The 22,999-nt window shown below is 44.8% G+C and overlaps 2 protein-coding genes across 9 annotated transcripts in view; one reads left to right on the forward strand and one right to left on the reverse strand.

The window, feature by feature from the left end:
* TRIM54 (tripartite motif containing 54) overlaps positions 1–11,664 on the forward strand; it is a 42,147-nt gene extending 30,483 nt beyond the window's left edge. Inside the window, exons 3-9 of one of the 6 annotated variants that reach the window (XM_069072064.1) lie at positions 8,641–8,812; positions 9,166–9,261; positions 9,770–10,003; positions 10,153–10,175; positions 10,401–10,525; positions 11,049–11,141; positions 11,393–11,664. In XM_069072064.1, the coding sequence (XP_068928165.1) occupies positions 8,641–8,812; positions 9,166–9,261; positions 9,770–10,003; positions 10,153–10,175; positions 10,401–10,525; positions 11,049–11,141; positions 11,393–11,457 (808 nt within the window). In that variant the 3' untranslated portion in view covers positions 11,458–11,664. The remainder of the gene's footprint in view (positions 1–8,640; positions 8,813–9,165; positions 9,262–9,769; positions 10,004–10,152; positions 10,176–10,400; positions 10,526–11,048; positions 11,142–11,392) is intronic. The other 5 variants (XM_069072066.1, XM_069072067.1, XM_069072069.1 and 2 more) reach the window with 5 other exon arrangements.
* A 514-nt stretch (positions 11,665–12,178) lies between these two features.
* The window catches only part of MPV17 (mitochondrial inner membrane protein MPV17), a 26,454-nt gene continuing 15,633 nt past the window's right edge, over positions 12,179–22,999 (reverse strand). For 2 of the 3 annotated variants that reach the window (XM_069072078.1, XM_069072079.1), the window contains exons 3-4: positions 13,139–14,708; positions 12,179–12,752 (exon numbers count right to left, since the gene is read on the reverse strand). In XM_069072078.1, coding sequence (XP_068928179.1) covers positions 12,335–12,727 — 393 coding nt within the window. In that variant the 5' untranslated portion in view covers positions 12,728–12,752; positions 13,139–14,708 and the 3' untranslated portion in view covers positions 12,179–12,334. Of the gene's footprint in view, positions 12,753–13,138; positions 14,709–15,782; positions 15,836–16,076; positions 16,110–16,495; positions 16,592–16,733; positions 16,827–17,068; positions 17,185–22,999 lie in introns of those variants that run through there. The other variant, XM_069072077.1, reaches the window with a different exon arrangement.

Here is a 22,999-nt window from a genome sequence, read left to right on the forward strand (position 1 = left end):
AAAGAAGGAAGTGTATTTCAGAGATGTTGCAAAGGTGAAATTTGTAACAGGTTGGACATAGTTTGGGTGGGAGGTGAGAGATAGTGAGATTTCCAGGATGATTCCTAGGTTTCAAGCCTGGGAGGTTAGTGTTGCCTTCTACAGTAACAGGAAAGGTAGGAGGGAGGGAGGATGTGGAGGGAAAGATAATGAGTTCAGTTTTGTACATATTGAGTTTAAGATATCTGCTGGATATCTGGTTCAAGATGTCTGGAAGGCATCTGGAGATGTGAGATTGAAGGCAAGTGGAGAGATTGGGGAGGGCAGCTAGATGGTAGCATGAATTAAACACTGGGCCCAGAGTCAAGAAGAACTGAATTCAAATTCAGCCAAAGACACTTACTAGCTGGATGACCTTGGTCAAGTCACTTCACCTTGTTTGCCTCAGTTTCTCATCTATAAAAATGAGTTGGAGAAGGAAATGGCACACCACTGCAGTATCTTTGCCAAGAAAATTCCAAATGGGGTCACAAAGAGTCAGACATGATTGAAATGAGTGAATAACAACAGAAAGATTGGCACAAGATAGGCAGATTTGGGAATCATCAGCATAGAGATGGTAATTGAACCCATGGAGCTGACGAGATCATCAAGTGAAGAGTATAGAGGAACAAGAAAAATGGGTCTAGGACAGAACCTTGAGGGACACCTAAGGTTAGAAAGCATGTGATATTCTGAACAACCAAGTAGATGAAGAATGTCTATTGTCCAGACTATGATGGGCAGTTGGATGGGCAACCCATAGATTTGGTCTGTGCATAGACAATGAGCTGGGATCAGAAATGAATAGGGTAGAGGAGAGCAGCGTCTTTAATGACTCCAAGATTCTCCCTGAAAAGAGCCCATCTTTTTAAGCCCAATATTCTTCTGGTAATCCTTCATGGTTAGGAGTCACAGAATACCACAGCCTCTGAGGAATTCAGTTTGAGGGTTACTCAGAGGGTAATGGAGAGGACCATGGAGGGAGACACAACACATTGCCACCCCAGAACTAAACAAGAGAAGGGAGAGTGTTATAGAGGATATTGGCAGAGAGATGAAAGGCTAGAGAAGACGATGGGCCTGACTAGGGATGAGAGTGAGAGAAGGATAAGAAAAGATGGTCTTTCCGGCTCCACTAGTAGCAATACAATCAGAAAAAAAAAATTTGAGGAAAGCATCCAGCAAGTTTGGTGGACCCCATATGGAAATGACAGAAATTCATAGACAAGGGTCACCCAAGGCTGAGGATGAGTTGTGTATCATTTGAGGATCCATTGAGAAATTGGGCAGAGAGGCCCAGAAGATGACCCTGGGTGGTGCAGAGGCCTGAACACCAAGGTGCACAGAGGCCTGATCAACCTGGCAGCAAGTTGACCCACCAACCACAAAGGCCACTGTCAGGTCTATCACTGTAGGGCTGAGACTGGACAGAGCAGGGTAAGAGTCAAATGCAGGGCCCCTGCCAGGAGCAGCAACTACTCCTGGGACTACCAATCCACAGCCTAAAAATTTTAAAAGCCCCTATCTGGACCTTCAGGGATCAGGATGGCAGAGTGAACCCTGGTTGCTCCAATCCCCCTCTCTGACCCTGAAAACATAGTAATTATTGTCCCAGGACAAAACTTTAAACAGTAAAAGCTTGGGAACCCTAGAGGAAGGGCATGGCTAGGATCCCGCCTCAAAATGGGTAAAAAGCAGCCTGCAAAGACAAAGACTCTGGAGTCCTACTATTGTGAGAGGGAGGAACCAAATTCGGAGGGAGACAATGATGACTCCACACCCACAGCTGAAGCCTCAACAGGGAACTGGTCTCAGGCACAGAAAGCTTTCTTAGATGAGCTCAAAAGGAACTTTGAAAACCAAATGAGAGAGAAGATAAAATGAATAATTCTTTTTTTTTTTTTGCCTTTTGGAGGGCAGTTGGGGTTAAGTAACTTGCCCAAGGTTACACAGCTAGTTTTTTTTGTGTGGGTGTTAAGTGTCTGAGGCCGGTACTTTACTCACTGTGCTACCTAGCCGCCCCCTGAATAATTCTTTTAAAATCACAATTGCAAAATTAGAAAAACATTACAATGAAGAAAATAGCTCCTTAAAAAGAAAAATGTGTGATATGGAAAAGGAGCTTCAAAAACTAACCAAGGAAAATAATTTGCTAAAAACTAGAATCAATCTAATTGAAGTGAATAACTCTATGAGGAACCAAGAATTAGTCAAACAAAACATCAAGAATGAAAAATTAGAAAAAGAGGTAAAATATCTCAATGGAAAAATAACTGACCTGGAAAACAGATCCAGGAGAGATAATCTGATAATCATAGGCCTACAGGAAAATCTTGATGAAAAAATGAGCCTGGACAACATCTTCCAAGAGCTCATCAAGGAAAACTGCCCTGAGATACTAGAACCAGAGGGTAAAATAGAAATCAAGAGAATCCACTGGTCACCTCCTGAAAGAGATCCCAAATTGAAAAGTCTTCAAAATGTTGTGGCCAAACTCCAGAACTACCAGGTAAAGGAGAAAATACTACAAGTGGCCAGAAGGAAAATATTCAAATATCGAGGAACCACAATGAGGATCACACAGGATCTGGCAGCCTCTACACTGAAAGATCGGAGGCAGTGGAATACAATTTTCCACAAGGCAAAAGAGCTCAGGTTACAACCAAGGATCACCTACCCAGCAAAACTGAACATATTCTTCCAGGCAAGGAGATGGTCATTCAATGATATAACAGATTTCCAGACCTTCCTGATGAAAAAGCCAGAGCTCAATGGAAAATTCAACCTCCAGTTATGAGATGCGAGACACATAGAAAGGTAAACAAGAAAAACATACACACACACACACACACACACATACACACACACACACACACACACCCTGTTATTTAATAAGAGCAAACTGTTTATAGACAAGTAGAGGGGTATGGGTATAAATTACACAAAATGATGATAAAAAAAATCCTTATTAAGGGCTACAAAGGGCTGCAATGGAAGAAGAGGAAAGAATGAAATAGAAGGGGCGGCCAGGTAGCACAGTGAGTAAGAGCACTGGCTCCAGTGTCAGGATGACCTGGATCAAATCTGGGCTCAGATACTTAGCACCACACCCAGAAATAACTGGCCATGTAACCTTGAGCAAGTCATTTAACCCTGATTGCTTTAAAAAAAAAAAAGAATGAAGCGGAAAAGGGTAAATTATGCCACACAAAGAGGCATAAAATCAGTAAGGAAAGAAGGGAGGGAGGTGAGCATTATATGAGCTTTTCCCTCATTGGTTCTGGTGCAAGGAGGGAATAACACAACCATAGTACTCTATCAAGAAGAGACACAAAATGTGTCATAATAGAGTGAAAGAGGGGAGGGAGGGGAGCTTTACATGAGATCTGTTCTTGTCAATCTTGGTTTGAAGAAGAAATAATATACTACATTAAGTATAAAAATCTATCATATTCTATAGGTAGGAGGGGGAAGGGCTAAGAAAAGGGGGGTGGTTAGAAGGGAGGGAAGAAGTAAGGGGGAAGGGGAGGAAAAGGGAGGGGGGCTTATAAGAAGGGAATACTGAGGGAGGCGGTGGTCAAAAGAAAAACTCTTAAGGAAGGGAAGAAAAATAAAAGCATAAACAGGGGAGGGAATAGGATGGAGGGAAAGAGATAGTAATCATAACTGTGAAATTGAATGGGATGAACTCTCCCATAAAACAGAGGCAGATAGCAGAATGGATTAAAAACCATAATCCTACAATATGTTGTTTACAAGAAACACATCTGAAACAGAGGGATACACACAGGGTAAAGGTAAAAGGCTGGAGTAAAATATATCATGCCTCAGTTAAAGTAAAAAAAAAAAGCAGGGGTAACAATCCTTATCTCAGATAAAGCAAAAACAAAAATTGATCTAATTAAAAGAGATAAGGAAGGAAACTATATCCTGCTAAAAGGCACCACTGAGAATGAAGCAATATCATTACTTAACATATATGCACCAAATGGTATAGCATCCAAATTCCTAGAGGAGAAGGTAAGGGAATTAGAGGAAGCAATAGTTAGCAAAACTTTACTAGTGGGGGACCTTAATCTCCCACTCTATGCACTTGATAAATCCACCCTCAAAATAAACAAGAAAGAAGTTAAGGAGGTGAATAGAATTTTAGAGAGGGTAGGTATGATAGATCTCTAGAGAAAACTGAATGGGGATAAAAAGGAATATACCTTCTTCTCAGCGGTACATGGCACATACACAAAAATCAACCATGGACAACCAGGACATAAGATCCTCACAATTCAGTACAGAAAGGCAGAAATACTAAATGCATCATTCTCAGGTCATGATGCAATAAAAATCATATGCAATAAAGGGCCATGGAAAGATACCCTAAAAACTAATTGTAAAACTAAACAATTTAATCCTAAAGAATGAGTGGGTCAAACAAGAAATTATAGAAACAATCAGTAACTTCATTCAAGAGAATGACAATAATGAGACAACATACCAAAATTTGTTGGATGCAGCAAAGGGAGTTCTTAGGGGAAGTTTTATATCCCTGATTGCATACATGAATAAATTAGAGAAAAGGGAGATCAAGGAATTGGCATGCAATTGAAAAAGCTAGAAAAAGAACAAATTGAAAATCTGCAATTAAATACTAAATTAGAAATAATGAAAATCAAAGGAGAGATTAATAAAATTGAAATTAAGAAAACGATTGAATTAATAAATAAAACTAAAAGCTGGTTTTATGACAAAACAAGCCAATATGATAAAAAAAGAAGAAAACCAAGTTATGAGTATCAAAAATGAAAAGGGTGGGGCAGCTAGGTGGTGCAGTGAGTAAAGCACCGGCCCTAGAGTCAGGAGGACCTGAGTTCAGTTCCAGCCTCAGACACTTAACACCCACACACAAAAAAACTAGCTGTGTAACCTTGGGCAAGTTACTTAACCCCAATTGCTCTCAAAAAAAAATGAAAAGGGTGAATCTACCTCCAATGGAGAGGAAATTAAAACAATAATTAATTTTAATTTAATTTTATTAATTTATTTTGCCAAATTATATGCACATAAATTTGACAATCTTAGTGAAATGGATGAATATTTACAAAAATATAAATTGCCCAGATTAACTGAAGAGGAAGTAAATTACTTAAATAACCCCATCTCAGAAAAAGAAATTGAATAAGCCATCAGTGAACTCCTTAGGAAAAAATCTCCAGGGCCAGACAGATTTACTAGCAAATTCTATCAAACATTTAAAGAACAATTGATTCCAATACTCTACAAACTATTTGGGAAAATTAGTGAAGAAGGAGTCCTACCAAATTCTTTTTATGACACAAACATGGTACTGATACCTAAATCAGGAAGAGATAAAACAGAAAAAGAAAATTATAGACCAATTTCCCTCATGAACATAGATGCAAAATTTTTAAATAAAATATTAGCAAAAAGACTACAGCAACTTATCACAAGAATAATACACTTTTATCAGGTAGGATTTATTCCAGGAATTTAAGGATGGTTTAATATTAGGAAAACAATCAGTATAATTGATCATATCAACAATAAAACTAGGAGAAACCACATGATTATCTCAATAGATGCAGAAAAAGCTTTTGACAAAGTACAACATCCATTCTTATTAAAAACACTAGAAAGTATAGGAATAAATGGAGCCTTCCTTAAAATAATAAGTAGTATCTATTTAAACCCATCAGCAAGTATTATATGTAATGGGGATAAGCTAGAAGCATTTCCAATAACATCAGGGGTGAAACAAGGGTGTCCACTATCACCCTCTTATTCAATCTGGTACTAGAAATGTTAGCAGTAGTAATTAGAGAAGAAAAAGGAATCACCAAGTTACCACTCTTTGAGGATAATATGATGATATACTTAGAGAATCCTAAAGAATCAAGTAAAAAACTACTTGAGACAATAAATAAATTTGGCAAAGTTGTAGGATATAAAATAAACCCACATAAATCCTTGGCATTACTGTATATTTCTAATGAAATCCAACAAGAAGAGATAGAAAGAGAAATCCCATTTAAAGTTACTGTAGACATTATAAAATATTTGGGAATCTACCTGCCAAAACAAACCCAGGACCTGTATGAACACAACTAAAAAACACTTTTCACACAAATAAAGTCAGATCTGATTAATTGGAAAATCATCAATTGCTCATGGCTGGGTCAAGCTAATATAATAAAAATGACAATTTTACCTAAATTAAATTACATAGTTAGTGCCATACCAATCAATTTACAAAAAAAAAAAAAACACTTTATAGACCTAGAAAAAATAGTAACAAAAGTCATTTGGAAGAACAAAAGGTCCAGAATATCAAGGATATTAATGAAAAGAAATGCTAGGAAAGGCGGCCTAGCTATACCAGATTTTAATCTGTATTATAAAGCAGCAGTAATCAAAACTACTTGGTACTGGTGGCTGAGGAATAGAGCAGTGGATCAATGGAATAGATTGGATACACAAGACTCAGCAGTCAATGACTATAGTAATCTACTCTTTGATAAACCCAAAGACCCCAGTTTTGTGGATAAGAACTCACTATTTGACAAAAACTGCTGGGAAAACTGGAATATAGTATGGCAGAAACTGGGCATAGACCATTATCTAACACCATATACCAAAATTAAGTCTAAATGGGTGCATGATCTAGGTATAAAGGATGATACTGTAAGCAATCTGGGAAAGCAAGGAATAGTTTACCTGTAAGATTTATGAAGATTTCATGACCAAACAAGAATTAGAGAGCATTATAAAACACAAAAAGGATAACTTTGATTACATGAAACTGAAAAGCTTCTGTACAAACAAAGCCAATGTAACCAAGATTAAGAGGGAAGTGGGAAACTGGGAAAAAAATTTACAATCAATGTCTCTGATAAAGCCTTCATTCCTAAAATATGCAGAGAATTGAGTCAAATCTATAAGAATACAAGTCACTCCCCAATTGATAAATGGTCAAAGGATATTAACAGACAGTTTTCAGAGGAAGAAATTAAAGATATCCATAAGCATATGAAAAAATGCTCTAAATCACTATTGATTAGAGAAATGCAAATCAAAACAACTCTGAGGTACCACATCTCACCAGTCAGATTGGCTAAAATGACAAATGCTGGAGAGAATGTGGAAAAATTGGAACACTAATACATTGCTGGTGGAGTTGTGAACGGATCCAACCATTCTGGAGAGCAATCTGGAACTATGCCCAAAGGGCTATAAGTAATTTCATATCCTTTGACCCAGCAATACCATTTCTAGGGTTTTATCTCAAAGAGATCATAGAAGTGGGAGGAAGACTCATATGTACAAAAATATTTATAGCAGCTCTTTTTGTGGTGGCAAAGAATTGGTAATTAAGGGGATGCCCATCAACTGGGGAATAGCTAAACAAGTTATGGTATATGAATGTAATGGAATACTATTGCGCCATAAGAAACGAAGAGCAGATGGACTTCATATCTACCTGGAGAGACTCATGCGAACTGATGCTGAGTGAGAAGAGCAGAACCAGGAAAACTTTGTACACAAATACAGATACAACGTATGTGTGACGACCAACTTTGATAGACTGAACTCTTCTCAGAAATGCAGGGCTATAAGTAAACTCCAAAAGACTCATGATGGAGAAAGATGTCTACATTCAGAGCAAGAACTAGAAAGAACAGAGTTTGAACGCAGATTGAAGCAAATTATCTGCTCTCTTTTTATTGTTTGGTTTTGTTTCCTTTTTCCCATTGTTCATTCCATCCAATACAATCCTTCTCTATAACCTGACCAATGGCTAATGTGAAAGTATCTGCAGAGCCTCTACCTGAATGTGTGCCACCATGGGGGGGGGGGGGGGAAGAAATTTTGAAACTTAAAGAAATGGGGAACTGAATCTTGTAAACAAAAAGTAAACAAACAAATTAATAAAGACAAAAAAGGGGGGGAAATGTGCACTATACAGGGTCAGTTTTGTACCCAATGGCACACATTTGTTAGAAGGCCAACTGGATTTAGGAGTGATCTCAGACCTTAAAACTAGGTAAATACAACTAGTCCATGAGGAGAATGAATTCATGTATCAATCTCAGCACTTATTTTTACCCATGCCTAGTTGTGGACGAGAAAGCTGGCTTTGGAGCTAGGAGCAACTGGATTTACATCCCACTTCTGAACATCTTCTGGTTATTCGACCCTCGACCCTAGGCAAATCACTTGGTCTCTCAGAGCTCTAAGAAACTCTCAGACTAAAAGTTGCAGAGGAAGTGCTAGCCTGTATTGGTAGAGGGAGTTCCCTCATGTGAGAGTTACCTAAATCAATGAAATCACAGATCTAGCCTCTATCCCTATCACTCCTACCCACTTATGTCACTCCTTGTAGACTTTGGGATGGCCATTGTCCTGGCATGGTCTTCTCCTCTGAAGGAAAGTGTTTAAGAGATTAGACAAGGGCCCTAGACATACAGCCCATAGACAGGACAGACACACTGTCAGTGGGAATTTTTTGACTGCTAGATGCAACTTCCACTTTCTCATCTGTTCAGACCTGTCTTTACTAACCGTGGTTGCCTGCCACCTGATGATCCCTGTGTTATTTCTGTCCAGCCCTCTGCATTCTAAGGCAGAGCAGCACTTAATGTGTGAGGAGCATGAGGAAGAGAAAATTAACATCTATTGCCTGAGCTGTGAGGTGCCTACCTGCTCCCTCTGCAAGGTATTTGGTGCTCACAAAGACTGTGAGGTGGCACCACTACCCAACATCTACAAGCGCCAGAAGGTAACAACCTCAAGTGTGGGGAGAGAGAATTGGGTCTTGGGATCTATATCTTATCCAAACTGTGAGGTCCTTTGGAATCCATCCTCTTCCTCACTTCCTACAACCTACACAACATTTAGTTTAGAATAACCCTGAGATTCACCTCCCTCTTCCCTTTCTAGCCTCTGAAGACTTAGCTTCTCTGGGGTTAGATTTTCTGAAAGAGGTTCTTAAGGGTACCCTCCCTAGGCAAGAATTCCTTAACCACTTCTGTTGCTGAAGAATCCTTGCTGTGTGTTTGAAGGGAGGGGGAGTACCTAGAAGTGGGAAGATGCCTAGGCATAGAATCATTTTGTGCCTGACATATGTGGCAGAGTGAACTGAGCGACGGTATTGCAATGCTGGTGGCTGGAAATGACCGGGTCCAGGCAGTCATTACTCAGATGGAAGAGGTGTGCCAGACCATTGAAGTAAGTGTGGGGCATCTTCAGGGGAAGTGATGGAGAGGAGTCTCCTGGAGAGGTGGGACTAGAAGGGGTGGGTAACTGCCACTATAGCAGTCAGAGCCCAAGGAAAATGGGGTGCTGAGAACCTAGTGGGTAGAGGGACAGAGAAAAGCATTTCTCTGGACTGACATCCAAGACACAGGGCTTAGGACCAGGAATTCCTGTATGTATTGAAGAATTGTATAGTTGTGCCTTTCCATCAGATCAGAATGTCTTCTGGTCTCCCCAACCCATTCTTCCTCCCTCCTTTGGAGGTGAGACCATTAGATGGGACCAAACAAATGTGGGGTATGCTTGTGTTTATGAGTACATGTGGGTATGTGACACCTCTCAGCTCTGTGCTCATCTGTGGTAGCTGACTCGTGGCAGGACCCTGACAGCACAGGTTCTAGGAGTCACACTGGGCTTTTCTGGGTGCCTGAGACCATTGGCCCTTTGAAGGACCCTCCTCCCATCTTTACCCCAACCTCAGGACAACAGTCGCAGGCAGAAACAACTACTGGGACAGAGGTTTGAGACATTGTGTGCAGTGCTAGAAGAGAGGAAAGCAGAGCTGCTTCAGGCCCTGGCCCGGGAGCAGGAGGAGAAGCTTCAGCGGGTTCGAGGGCTCATTCGTCAATATGGAGACCACTTAGAGGCCTCATCTAAGCTTGTGGAGTCTGCCATTCAGTCCATGGAGGAGCCACAGATGGCTCTGTACCTCCAGGTGGGGCAACTACAGGGCCAGAACACCTTGGTGATTGTTGGAGAGGGTGTGGGGTGGGGAAGCTCCTCAGATGTATGTTTAGGTTAGGCTGGGGTGGAGTTGGCTATTTTGGCCTCACTTTTGTTCTCCCTTTCCCCCCCCCCCTGTAGCAGGCCAAGGAGCTGATTAAAAAGTGAGTCTGATGTGTTGGGCTTCACTCTTAGCTGGGCTGGGAAGATTGATAAAGGGAAGGAGGGGTGAGGGTATATGTGTCTTAGAGGACTGTGCTCCTGGAGCAGGAAGGGGTGGGGGGGTCCATCTTTGGGCCTGGGCTGAAGAATCAGGGAAGGTTTAGGGGTCTCAATGAAGGAAACCTCCTTGGGGGTATTTCAGGGTTGAGTTGAGCCCACTGTTGTAGGGTTGGGGACATGGCAAAGGTGGAGTTGGCTGGGCGTCCAGAACCAGGCTATGAAAGCATGGAACAGTTCTCAGTGAATGTGGAACATGTGGCTGAGATGCTCCGGACCATTGACTTCCAGACTGGTGAGACACCTGGGGAGACTGGTAGACTGCAATACTTGGACCAAAGAAAGGGGAAGAGGGGTGAACTGGAGGTAATTTACTGCAATATGATCATAGGTTTAGAGAGAGAAATGACCTTCCAGGTCATCTACTCCAACTCCCTTATTTTCAGCTCAGGAAATTAAAGTCCAGAGAGGCTGTGACTCATCCAAAGTCACACAGATAGCAGAACCAGAATCATAGGATGATAACTTTAGAATTAGAAGGGATCTTAAAGGTCATCTAGTCCAATCCCTTCCCTCATTTTAAAGGTAAGACAACTGAGACCCAGAAAGGTGAAGTGAATTGCCCAAGGTTGCACAAGAAGTAAGCTTCAGAAATAGGATTTGAACCCAGGTTCTCTGATTATAGATAGAGCTGGCCCTGCACCTTCTGTATCATATTGTGCAACTGGGTTTGGGGCTACTTAAGAGACATGAAGGAGCTGAGGGTTCAGGATGATGGGGTCCAAGTCTATGTAATCAGATTTTTATATTTGCACCAGGGGGTTCTGGGGAGGAAGAAGAAGAGGAGTTGGTGCTGGAAGGGGAGGATGGCAGTGCCGGGGCTGAAGAAGAGAGACTGGAGGCTTCAGAGGGTAAGCGACCCCTAGGAGGTTGTGCAGATTCCTTTCGAAAGACTGATCCAGTGAAAATGGGGGTCAGGGCTAGAACAGAAGGTAGATTGCCTCCTCTCACGTGATTCCACAGAGCTAAGGTACCCAGGGAAGCTAGGGTACTACCTAGGGATGCAAGTGCCTTTCTTGGGCTCCTATATTCCCTCCAGAGCCCTGAGTTTCTGAAGAGTAATGTCTGCCCTATCTTTTCTCTCTCCCTGCCTTTTCCAAAGGGCTCCTTGTAGGAAATGCTGTTCAAGCACTGAACCGGAGGGAGGCTCAGCAGCTTCTGGTCTAAGTGGAGTTGTATGCACCCTCTGGGGCCCTCTTAACACATCTTTAATACACCCACCCACTGGATCTTTTCCTCGGAACAGGTCTGCACTGACTTCGCTTTAAGAAAACCTTCGAGCTTCCTGCAGGCACATAAGAATAACTCAGAAGACACAGGGAGAGAACGAGTCTTCGGCTGCCCTGAGGCTCAATAAAGGATGTGATTGCCTTATATGCTCCGAATTCTCTCCCTCTGTCCTGTGGCCTCGTGGCCGGGTGGTGTCTAGGCCCCAATCGCGCGCACGCTCTCCTCCCCATTCGCAGAGATTAACCGCAATCCCGCCCCCACAAGTCCCCGATCTATTTAGGGCCCTTCATCCAAGGAAAAAGAAAACTCTACGGAGGTCAAACCTTAGCTGGAGACAAGGGGAGAGGGCGGCGGGTCACTATCTATTCAGATTTGGCTTGGGAAAAAATCGGAGGGAAGGAGAGATGTTTGTAGATAGAACGGTAGCCCGGTAAACCCTCGGCGTTCAGCTTTCAGAGGGATTTGGGGAGTGGGAAGAGGATTTGGAACTGTTTTCTGAGAGTCCCGAGAAGGATCTATCCCTTAATCTAGGCTAGTCGGGTGGGGTTCCACAGATAGGGATTGGGTCTGGCCCTACAGGAGTGGCCTGGTCTGCAGTCTCAGCCCGGCGTCCCTCTCCACCCCCGCCCCTCGCCCCCGCACCAAAGCGGGAGACACCGACTCTTCATCGCTTTTATTAGAAAACAGAAACATCGTCCGCAGTAGGGAGCCGAACCTGGCTATGCCCCACACAGTTCCGGGGGACTTCCAGGACTGGCCCCCCGACGTCGCCTTTTGGGTTTCAGGCCGCAGAATAGTGCTGGTCACCCCGGGCTCACTTGCCCACCGAGTCGAAGATGAGCCGGTTCTGCTCGGCACGCTCCCTCTGGCTCTGCGTCCGTGCCAGTTCCAGCAGGGTTCGTAGCAGATGGAAGGTTAGGTCGATGGATAGAGAAGGTTCGTCCCGCTTGGGCTTGGACCGATAGCCCAGGGGCGAGGACAGGGTGCTTGTCCCAGAGGCCAAACGCGGGAAACGCTCGGTCAGGAGGAGGAGGAGGGCACGGGCTCCCCCGGACTGGTTCCTGGGATGCCACCGCAAACTCCGATCCAGACCCTTGTCCCGGGGGGACGCCGCCTCCAGAGTCCCCCAGTCGCCGCTGCCCGGGCGCAGCTGGACTAAGAGAAGCAGCAATGCCGCCAACAGAGCGGTGCGCCCCGGCCGCCTCATGGTGTTGGTGTCGCCCTGCCGGTCCCTGAGAGGCACATATACAAGGGGTAGGGCGCGCGGAAGACGGGCTGGTGTGGGGGCGGCGGGTCCAAGGCTGCCCCAGGCTTTTGGCCACTTCTACCCCAACACATACCCTCCCGTTCCAACCTTGGACACCACGTGCCCTGCCCGACCAAGTCCACCACGTGCCCCGACAGCCACTGAAGCTAGGCGCACACCCCAGCCACCCTTTTCCCTTCTCTTGGAGATGAGATTTGGGACTCGTTCCATGATGGAGCCATCCCACCTCCCAGCCCACCCGGGAAGGGGACTAGGTTACCCAGCAAAGCAGCTGGGGGAGCAAGCAAGAAAGGGCTGGTACGGGAGGGCGTTTAGCTAGGGGCGCGGGTGCGCTTAGAATGAGCCACTCACGGGTTTCTCTGAGTGTATTGCCTCGGGGGTGTAGCAGAGCTTCAGTCACTGTCCCAACCGAATCGGAGTCTGGGAGCACGGGGTCGGTTGCCAGTGCCTCAGGAACGCGGGGAGTGTCCCGGGGCTGCTGCCAGATTTATATAGGGACGGGGCAGCTCCGATTGACGTCAGTGAAGGACATGCACTGATTGTAGATGAACAGACAGAACCGCAGCTCTAAGACCAGCAAGGCGAGGAGCTGGACTCCCCCCAGGGACGAGACCCCCGGGGTGGAATACCGCCTGCTACCTCTAGGAGCAAGCGCCGAGGATGGTGCTTGGAGTCGTTATGCATAACATCAGTTTCAGATGGGCCGGAACGTGGGCAGTCCAGGTTTGGACCGAAGGACCCAGGAGGACCTCGCACCGTTTTCAATTCAGTCTACATCATCTCCCCATTTCCTGCAACCTTCTCCCTGGTGGAAATCTCAACTTCTAGAGGGAATGTTTCCTTGCCAAGAATGGAAAGGCGAAGCCGACCAAAGGCAAAATTGTGGCGCTGTCCGTGGTTCTGACTACAGTTCTCTCTTCATACCGTTTCAGCAGAAGAGGGATCTGAATTCTAGACTGAAAGGAAGAAAGGGGACTATACAGTTGGCATACAACCCTGATAGCCTGCGCTTCCAGGTCTGCAGCCAGAGACTGGATCCAAAGGCTGTCCTCATGGGCAAACGGGACCAAGTTAATCCACTGAGCTAAATCTCTTTTCCCGAAGGCTCCCTACATTTGTACTTCTCTCTAGATCCTGAAATTTAAAAGTTCAGGGTCTTTTAATTGAGGATTTAAAAGCAGAGTCTCAGATACCCAGGAAATTCCCAGACCAAAAAGGGCACCTTCTATTCACTCTATTATCCTGGGCAGATGATAGTTATGCAAAGAGAAATTACCCAGTGGTCTAGCCTAGCTCATTCTTTTATCCTTAAGCCAGGGAATAAGGATGGGGAAAGAGGGATTGGTGCTGAGCTCTGGCTTCATCCTGACTGAATTTTTCCCTCAGTCAGGGAGGAGGAAAGGTTGGGTTGGAATACTGAACAGCATCACAAGTCTTTGATTAAATTTCTGTTGGAACTATATTGTGTCTAGAGCCACAAACCACATCAATTATCACTTCCATTTAGTTAAGGTAGAGGTGTCTGTGAAGGTTCAGGGTGATTTAAGGGTTAAGCCAAACTTGGAGGAGGACAGGTTAGGAAGAGATGAGCACAGAATTAGGCAAAAACTGCACATAATGGTAGCAAAGGAAGCAAGATACATCAGTTTTCATTTTCTAAAACTACCTGCAAGGTTGTACAGATTACATTTCACAGGGGGGATTGATTCCTTTCAGTGTTCCATCCCAGAAGTCCTTTCTGTCCAGTAGTTTGGTATCCTAAATACTGTCTGGGACTGCTCTGAAGACATCTGAATCCATCCCAGGGTCAAGAGATATAGCTCCAAGGTGGGGGGGGGGGGGCATGACGACTCAAGAGTGATGTGACTTCCAGGATAGGTAGGTGTTCCAGAAAACAGCAACACACTGGACAAAAGCCAACCTGATGAACAGCAAAAGCACCATTGAAAACAAGAGAAAGGGGGTGGGGACAGAGATGAGGAAGACAAAGGATAAGTGCATGGAGGGAGAGAAAAAAAGCAGAAGAAATAAATTTTCTCCTACAGGAGACTAGCAGGATTTATAACCTCAACTTATCCCCCAAGTCAACCCTACATCTTTCCCCCCTTAAAATAGTAATCACTGTTCTGGGTCAGAACCCTGGTTTACCCAAGTCAGTGTCCTGGAGCCAACAGAGGCCCCATGGCAGAGTTTGGTTGTGCTCCCCAGTATTATTTTTAAAGGTAGAGAATAGCTCAGCTTCTCTCAGTAACCATTTATGGCTATCATTCAGGAACATATCCAAATGCTTTTTGAATATTTTGATTTCCTGCCTGTACTGATTCCAGGGGTAGTGAGTTCCTTAAGTTTATTACCTGTTTCATGATGTGGTATTTCCTTTTATCTGCTATATGTTTGCCATACTGGTATTTCAAAGGGTTTCCCCTCATCCCAACATTTCAGGATTTGGGGAAGTCCGTGTTCACCACATCCATGGTGCATATGGCTTGTTTTTTGCATTTAGACTGTTTCCTCTTAGTTCCCCCTTTTCCAGACTACAGACAAAATTATAAGATTGCTTCTCTCCCTCCAACTACTTTATTTGCCTTTCTCTGATTGCCTTAAAACCTTCTTGAGTCTTCAAAACCAAACAGTACAATATCCATCAGTTTTACTGAAAGGTAATAAAATGTTTTCTCTTTGACTGAATTCACATATCCTACCCAGCCTCCTGCTGTCTGCTAACCTGGGGTTGTAGCAGCCTGGACTCTGTCCCTCCATCAATGGCATCAGAGGGAAAAGATTCAGATGGAACAAGAAAAAAGACTGTGGAAGCAGACTGAAGAGGATTCTGTGAGGGGTGAGAGGTTCTGACTAAAGCACAAAGAAATATGAAGAGAATATGTGGGCAGAAGGTTTTGGGTTGGAGGGCTGAGGGATTTAAGGATGGAATGAGCTTTCAGACTTGTATTTTTTAACCTGAAATATTCTGGGAGAAGAGGGCTTTTTTCCCTACCTGTAGATAAGGGGAATAAGGTAGAAATTAGCCAACTGCACAGCAGGCCAGACCTGCAAAAAACAAACCAAAAAAATAAAGAAGTTCTATCACTGTCTTATCTAGAAACAGTATTTTCTAGCCCCCATTCAAGGAGCCTTCACCAGACCTATCCCAACCCCTGGGCATGTGAATCCAATCCAAGTGGTAACCTGCTCAGGCCCCAAATCATTCCCAGCCAAGATCCAATCCAGAGAAGGCCCAAAGCCTAGGGCTTTCCACAGCCTTAAGGAGAATGACTGATTTGTCACTTACATAGTAGTTGGTTATGAGGACATCAAGGTAATCCTGAAGAAACAAGTAAGGAAAAGGTTAAGTCTTACACCCCGGCCTCTTGGCATCATACCCTTTTCCACTCTCTCCCACTAACTCCATGAGAGGAGGGACAAGTCTTAATTATCTGTGACTCTCCCCCAGCACCAATCCCAGTTCTCCACATACTGAAGACACTTAATAATTGACTGGTTTACAATAAATGGGACTTCCTGGTGCTCAACAAACATGCCTTCTGCCTTCTGCAACAATTGCCTTCTTCCCTATCACTGGACTCAAACTACCTGTTAAGTCTCTGAACTTCCAACATTCCTAATTTGATTGAATTCTGTGTTCCATCAGATCCACCTGTATGCCCAATAAAATCCTCAAACTCAATCTAGTTCAGGCTCCATGCTCACCCGGCGAACTTTGGCCCAGTTGTCCTTGACTGACAGTCCATTAGATATGCCAATCAGCGGGAGCAAGCACCCAAAAAAACATGGAGCAAAGACCCCCTGAGAAAAAGGAATAGAAAGAAGGGAATGTTAGAACTCCAGTGCTTATCTGTCAAAGAGCATATGCCTTCTACAGATTCTTACAAGCACAGCCCCTTCTGACCACTGTTGCTCTTCTCTCCCTCACTTCTCCTCTGCTCACCTGGTCCACTACCATCTTCTTCAGTGCATCCATCTTGGTGTTGCCAGGGATCAGTCGGTCCAAAGCCCTGTACCAGCCACCTACCACGGGGCCCTGAAGGCAAACCCAGCACAGAAGGAGAAGCAAAAAGGGGAAACTTTAGCTAATAAATAATATTGTTTTCTTCCAAAGGTATGAAACCATATCATAGGGGAAACAGCTGAGGACAAAGAGAGAGAGACTGGGGATTGTGGGCATAAAGAGACAGAGGTCAAGAGCCTGGAGAATACAAGGGAAGATGGAGATCTGGGTTCACAGTCCAAATCACCATCCAGCCAACTATGGGCGTGACTCACCACATAGCCACAGCCTATCAAAGCCATGGTCAGGGTCCTGTGGACTTGGTGCTTCTCCAAACCCCTTTTCTCTATCAGCTGCTGAGAGATGATGTCACCTATGCCCACCAGGGACCCTGGGAGTAGAAGATATTGTCAGGTTGCCTTGTCGGGAATCCAAGGTAAAGCAAAGTTTTCTAAAAGATGGGGTGAAACCTACTCAGCATAGGGTTTTGGTGATCACTGCCTTCATCTCCTTCATACATGGGTCTGTGGGGGAGGTATCCTATTTTTTAGAAACTCTTCTAGGCTGAGGGTCCCTCTCAGTTCCTGGAAGCTTTCCCTATCTCCAAGGACTGTCACAAGGCTAGCTGTGTCTTTGCAGTTAATTCCTGAGATGAGGAGACTGTAGGCAGAACCCATCAAGATCCTCCAAATAGGGCAGGAAATCCTTTCTATTTAGAGAACTTTATGGTGATCCTGAGAGTAAGCAAAAGACCTACCAGCTGTTAATATAAGAAAGAACCTCAAATGCAGCTAGGACATGAGACAAGGTACTGTAGATATTTTGATTCCTGGTTCTAACCCAAATCCTTCCTTTCTCCAAGTATCCTAGTCTGCATGGAGGCAGCATAGCACAGTGCAAAGAACCCAAAGAAGCCTCTGGAATAAAAGGACTGGTTCAAATCTCACCCCTGACACTTGCTAGCTTTATGATCTCTGGCAAGTCACTCAGTTCTTCAAGGCCTCATTTTTCTTAGCTTTAAAAATCAGAAAGTTAAATGCAATGGACTCTTATCGGTGCTAGATGTATGGCCTATGATCTATGGGGAACAGAATGAATAGGTCATTTCCGGAACCACTCTGGTGCTACAAAGAGGGCAGCTGAGCTGGTGAGGAAGTTAGCAATAAGAGACCTTGTCTCTCTCTGGTTTGCAGACAGCCACAAACAACCAATGCCTCCTCACCTCAAAATGCCCCACATTTCCTCAGAGGCCTTGAAGGGAGAATCCAGAAGCAGTAACAAAAGCCAGAGGGAAAAAAATCCCTGCGGAGCCCACTGATACACAGCCCCATGCAGTCAGAGATACCCCAACACAGGTCCTCAGACAGACATCATTAATACCGACTGGGTGCCCAGTGGGCTATGATGGATTCTACTGTGTGTGTGCGCACAGGCGTTTGAGTGCACAAACATATACAGAAGCCTCTGTGTAAAGTGACCAGCATAATCTCCAGGTTTCTTCTGTGTCTTGCTGAGTAATGAAAGCGCCCGCCTGGAGCCCCTCAACAGCGTCCCTGTGCCCTCAATTAGAACTGGGCAAACACATCCCTCCGCCCCAACGTGTATCCTGGCTGGCTCTGACGTCCATGCTGGCTGCACGATCACCCTTCTGGCTCACACACCCAGTGTGCTCAGCTCTTTTCCCAACTCCCACGTCGTGCCCTAAGAAGTGGACCAGCAGTAGCCAACAGCCAATTGGGTGAGGCTAGGAGCTGGAAGAGGTTAGTCAGCCCTGCTGGCACTCTTAGCCATGAAGCAGCCCCAGGCCCTCTTCCAGAGGAGCCCATCAATGGCCACTACCTCATTCATCCTAGTCCCAAAAGGGTGGAGTTCATTCTCCCCATAACAAAAGCAAAGTGACCTAAATGACCAGTTTTCCTTAAGGGAGCTCTATTCCCCGTCCCCCCAATAATATCCCCACGTACACACACACACACACACTGGATCTCTATCAGACCCACGAATGGAAGTAGAAGATTCTAACTAGTCCTGTACAAGGAAAGGAGGGGCCACAGAAGCTTGCTGGGCTCTCCTATGCTGACCCTCTCTCATTCTATCAGTGCCTGTTTCTTTTTGCACCCAGAGTGAGTGACTGTAGCTATGACTATACAGGAAGGAAAGAAGAGTACCCATTGCCCAGCTGACAGAGAGGTGATGGGCCCAGGGTGCAGAATAAGGCCTTTTATTTGGGGCATGGCCAATGCAGGGATTTGTTTTTAGCGACACATATTTGTTACAAGAGTTTTTTTTCTTTTAATGGAGAGGGGAAATGAGATTGAAAGAAAATAAATTTTTGTTAACTGAAGAAACAAAATAATATTTAAAAAAGAAACAGGGGGGGAAAAGTAACACCTATTAAAAGGCAAGTGATAGGGAGGGAAGAAAATGAGGTAGGGTCATGTGCTGCTTTCATGTGAGAGACCACTGAGGGCAAATAAAAGGCCCTAGGAGGCTCAAACAGAGCTCAATTTCCCAGACCCTGTGGGGCCAGTAGGCAGAAACATCAGCCCCATTGTTTCACCTGCAGCAGTGTCTGAGTGACTCTGCTGAGCTCCCACCAGACCACATAAACCCCTTATACTTTGGCCCCTTATACCACCTTGTGATAGAGGACTCTTTCTTTTCAAAAACTTTTACCTGCATCTCACTGGACACCCCTACCCCTCCAGTGACCATATGAGATATAGACAGATATCTTTGGGGGAGGCAGGTAAGGAAACTGAGGCAACAGAGAAAACAGATGATTTACCAAAAGGTCATACAGCTGGTTAAGGGCAGAGCTGGGGCTAGAACTCAAGTCTCTTGGTTCCTGGTCTTCAGCTCTTTTCGCTCACTGTACTTAGTACCTACACAGTGCCAGGAAGCAAGAGAAATATTAATTCAGAGCTCAGGACCCTGCTCTCCAGCCTCATTTTCTTGATAAATGATGGGCCAGCAAGATGCCAAGGTGGGAGATGGTGATTTCTACAGCATGCCCACTTGGGACAGTTTTCAACAAAGACAACTTAACATATTTTTATTGAGTATTGACTATAGAGAGAACCTGTGAGAGACACTGGTGACTGGGAGATATAAAGTTTGAAGAAGTGATGTTCTCTGTCCTTTTGCACTGATAATTTTGTTCTGCTTCAGACTGAAGTGAGCCCAGGGTTTCCTTTTCCATGTGGGAGTAGGAGATAGGCTTCTGAAGCTAGAACCACTCCCAGTCTGATTCCCAATCTGAATTGGCTTTGTGGCAATTGAAGGGCAGGGATGTGCAGAGGATAAGGTAAGCAAGGACTTGACCTTAGACCAGGTGTCCTGAGGGACCTTCATGTAAAGACCTGAGCATAGCCTTGGGTTGAAAGGAAGGGGAAACTCAGGAATACGAATACCATGACTCAATATCTGGTATTCTATGACCTACCCTCCCAAACAGTTATATTCTCTATCTGTCAAATGGATATTCTTAAAATATAGGTCTGACCACACCATTCCTCTGTAGTGGCTCCCTACTGCCTTTAAGATAAAATACAAACTCAGTGTGACATTTAAAGTCCTCTGTCATCTCCAACATGTCTGTCCAGAGCCATCTCATATCATTCTCCCTTTCCTACTCTGTTTCAAAGCCAAATGGCCAATAGTCTTCCCTGTTCACAACATCCCATCTCCAGCTTCCATGCTTTTGTACACATTGTCCCCTGCTTGTAATGCCTGCCTTTTCCTCCTCCACCTCTTACCATCCCTAGCTTCCTTCAAGGCATAGCTCAGGTGCCACTTCCTAGAGGGGGCCTTTTCTAATGCCCTCAGTGGTTAGTACTCCCCTGAAATTACTTCCTATTTATTTTGCATCATATCTGCATTTGTATTAAAGGTAGCATGTTATAGTGAACAGAGAACTGGTCTTGAATCTGGGAAGATGGGGGATCAAATCCCACCTGTGACACAGACTGACTGGGTGACAAGCCACTCAACCTCTCTGTTTTAGGCAATTCTTTGAACCTTTCTAGGTTATAGAAAGAAGTGCTGATCTATACTGGTTCCAAGCACCAATGACAACACAGGTCCAGTCCTATTCCAATATGTATGTACTGACCTGTGCATGTTCTTTCACCCCAGCAAGCTCCTTAAAGGAGGTGCTCAAAAAATGAGAGCTGACTTGAACTGAACAGACTCAAATTCCCAAACTGCCCCAGCTTCCTGGAGGTCCTACAGGATGTATGTGTTTGGGTGCAGCTCCTAGGAGCTGCATTTTTACAACTCTCACCCGGTCTGATTCTCTTTCTTAAGGTCTAGGGAGTGGAGGCCGGCACCATTAACCTGAGCATCCAACCTGATGACTCTTCATAAAGCAACAAGCCAGCTAACCTGTGAAGCCCCTAGGCATTGCTGGGCACTGAGCCCACTGGGCAGATAGCTGGTGCAGGCAATGACGTCATCTTTCTGGGCTGGAGCCAGGTTCTGATGCTGTCACTCTCCAGCAGAGCCAGTATGGGAGTGGGGAGGAAGAAGAGGGAGGGGGGAAAAGGAGAACCAGTTTTAGGGCACTGATTTGTCCAGGACCCCCTGAGACAATCCCAAGGCCCTCTTCCCCGCCCCAACCCCTGGTCCAAAGCAATTCAAGAGGTCTCTCTTTGCCTCCCCTGAATTGACCACAACCCAGGGGTCAAAAGGGAGTCTGGAAGCAGAAAAGTGAAATTTTAATAGTGGGTGGGAGGTAACTAGATAGAAGTAAATGAGAAAAAGAAAGGAGGCTGGAGACAGCTCCTCAGAGGACTGAATTAGGAAACATGTCCTTGAAAAGCAAGAGCCCTCGATGGGACAGAGCCACCAGTGCTGCCGACTCACCCAGCTCCCCCCTCTCCTCCCCAGGGGCCTCTCAGGAGATTAAACAGTGTCAAGGTGGGGGCTTGGTCTGGCAGGAAGCCCAGGATGAGCTGGAACCACAGGACAGCAATGATTGGGGAGGGCAGGAAATGAACAAGAAGGAACTTATCTTCCATGTTTCAGGAAGAAGGTACCCTTAGAGCTCTAAAGACAACAACTTCCTGCCCCAGCCACCTGTTGCCCTTCTGAAAAGAAAAGAAAGCTTTCTGGGACAGTGGAAAACATACAGTTTTGCAATTAATGGTATCCAAGTCTAGACCATTGGAAACTGAATCCTAGGATTTGGGGTCTGGATTAGTCCTGGGAGGTTGGGAGATTCTTAGAATCATAGGACTTCAAAATGAAAGGGCCATTAAAAGTTTACAGCCCCCCTTCATTTGCATAAGTGACTTATCCAAGGGCACACAGGCAATAAGTAACAACCCCTGGGATCTAAACTGGAGTACAACTTGTTGGGAACACTATGGAGGAGATTACTGTTCAGCTATTGGAGTAAGTAGCCTCCAAGGTCCCTTCCAACCGTGAGATTGGATATTCTGAGAACTGAGTCTAAGTTCTACACTCTCCACTATCACAGAGAGCCTGGCTGCCCAAAGAATCATGGAATGTCCAAGCAGGAGGGACATCAGATCAGCTGAGCTTCCCATTCTGCACATGAAGAAGCTAGCATTCAGAGAAGCAAAGGCTTTTACATAGCTAGCAAATGAAAGAACTGAGACTAGAACATGGTTCTAGTGTCTTTTGTGTCCAAATCTCTTCCCAATACACTTTGCTTCCCTCCCTAGGGAGAGTGAGTTAGTTGCAGTGTCCCCAGGGGAGTTTAATACTTATCTATGGAAAGCCCAGAATGCCTGGGGCCAGTGTATGACATAACTCCTACAAAAGGAAAGGACAAGGCTGACTCAGTTTCTCCAGGATCCACAGGGTTAGGGATGATATAATAGCTGATCCAGAAGCAAGCTTTCCTGGTCTAGACTCAAATCCCCTGAGGCCTAATCTGAACAAAACCAGCCTCAGATGTGGCAAAAGTCAAACCCAATTCCATAAAAAGAACTTGTGGGACTGGACCAGATACTACACAGGGGTGAGGTTCACTCCTGGTATGTTCTATGTGGCAGCACATTGGGTCAGGGAGAATGTGGTACAAGAAGAAGAACAGTAGGATTGGAGCCAAAAGAGACCTGCATTCAAATCCTACTTCTGACATTTAGGAGCTGTATAACTTTGATCAAGTCACTAAATCTTTAAACCTCAATTTTCTCATTTGCAAAATAAGGATCATAATGCCAGTAGAAACAACC

The sequence above is a fragment of the Petaurus breviceps genome, unplaced genomic scaffold, assembly GCF_028583685.1.
Source record: "Petaurus breviceps papuanus isolate PSGF00001 unplaced genomic scaffold, PetGlider_PUasm1.0 90845, whole genome shotgun sequence".
Classification (NCBI taxonomy): domain Eukaryota; kingdom Metazoa; phylum Chordata; class Mammalia; order Diprotodontia; family Petauridae; genus Petaurus; species Petaurus breviceps.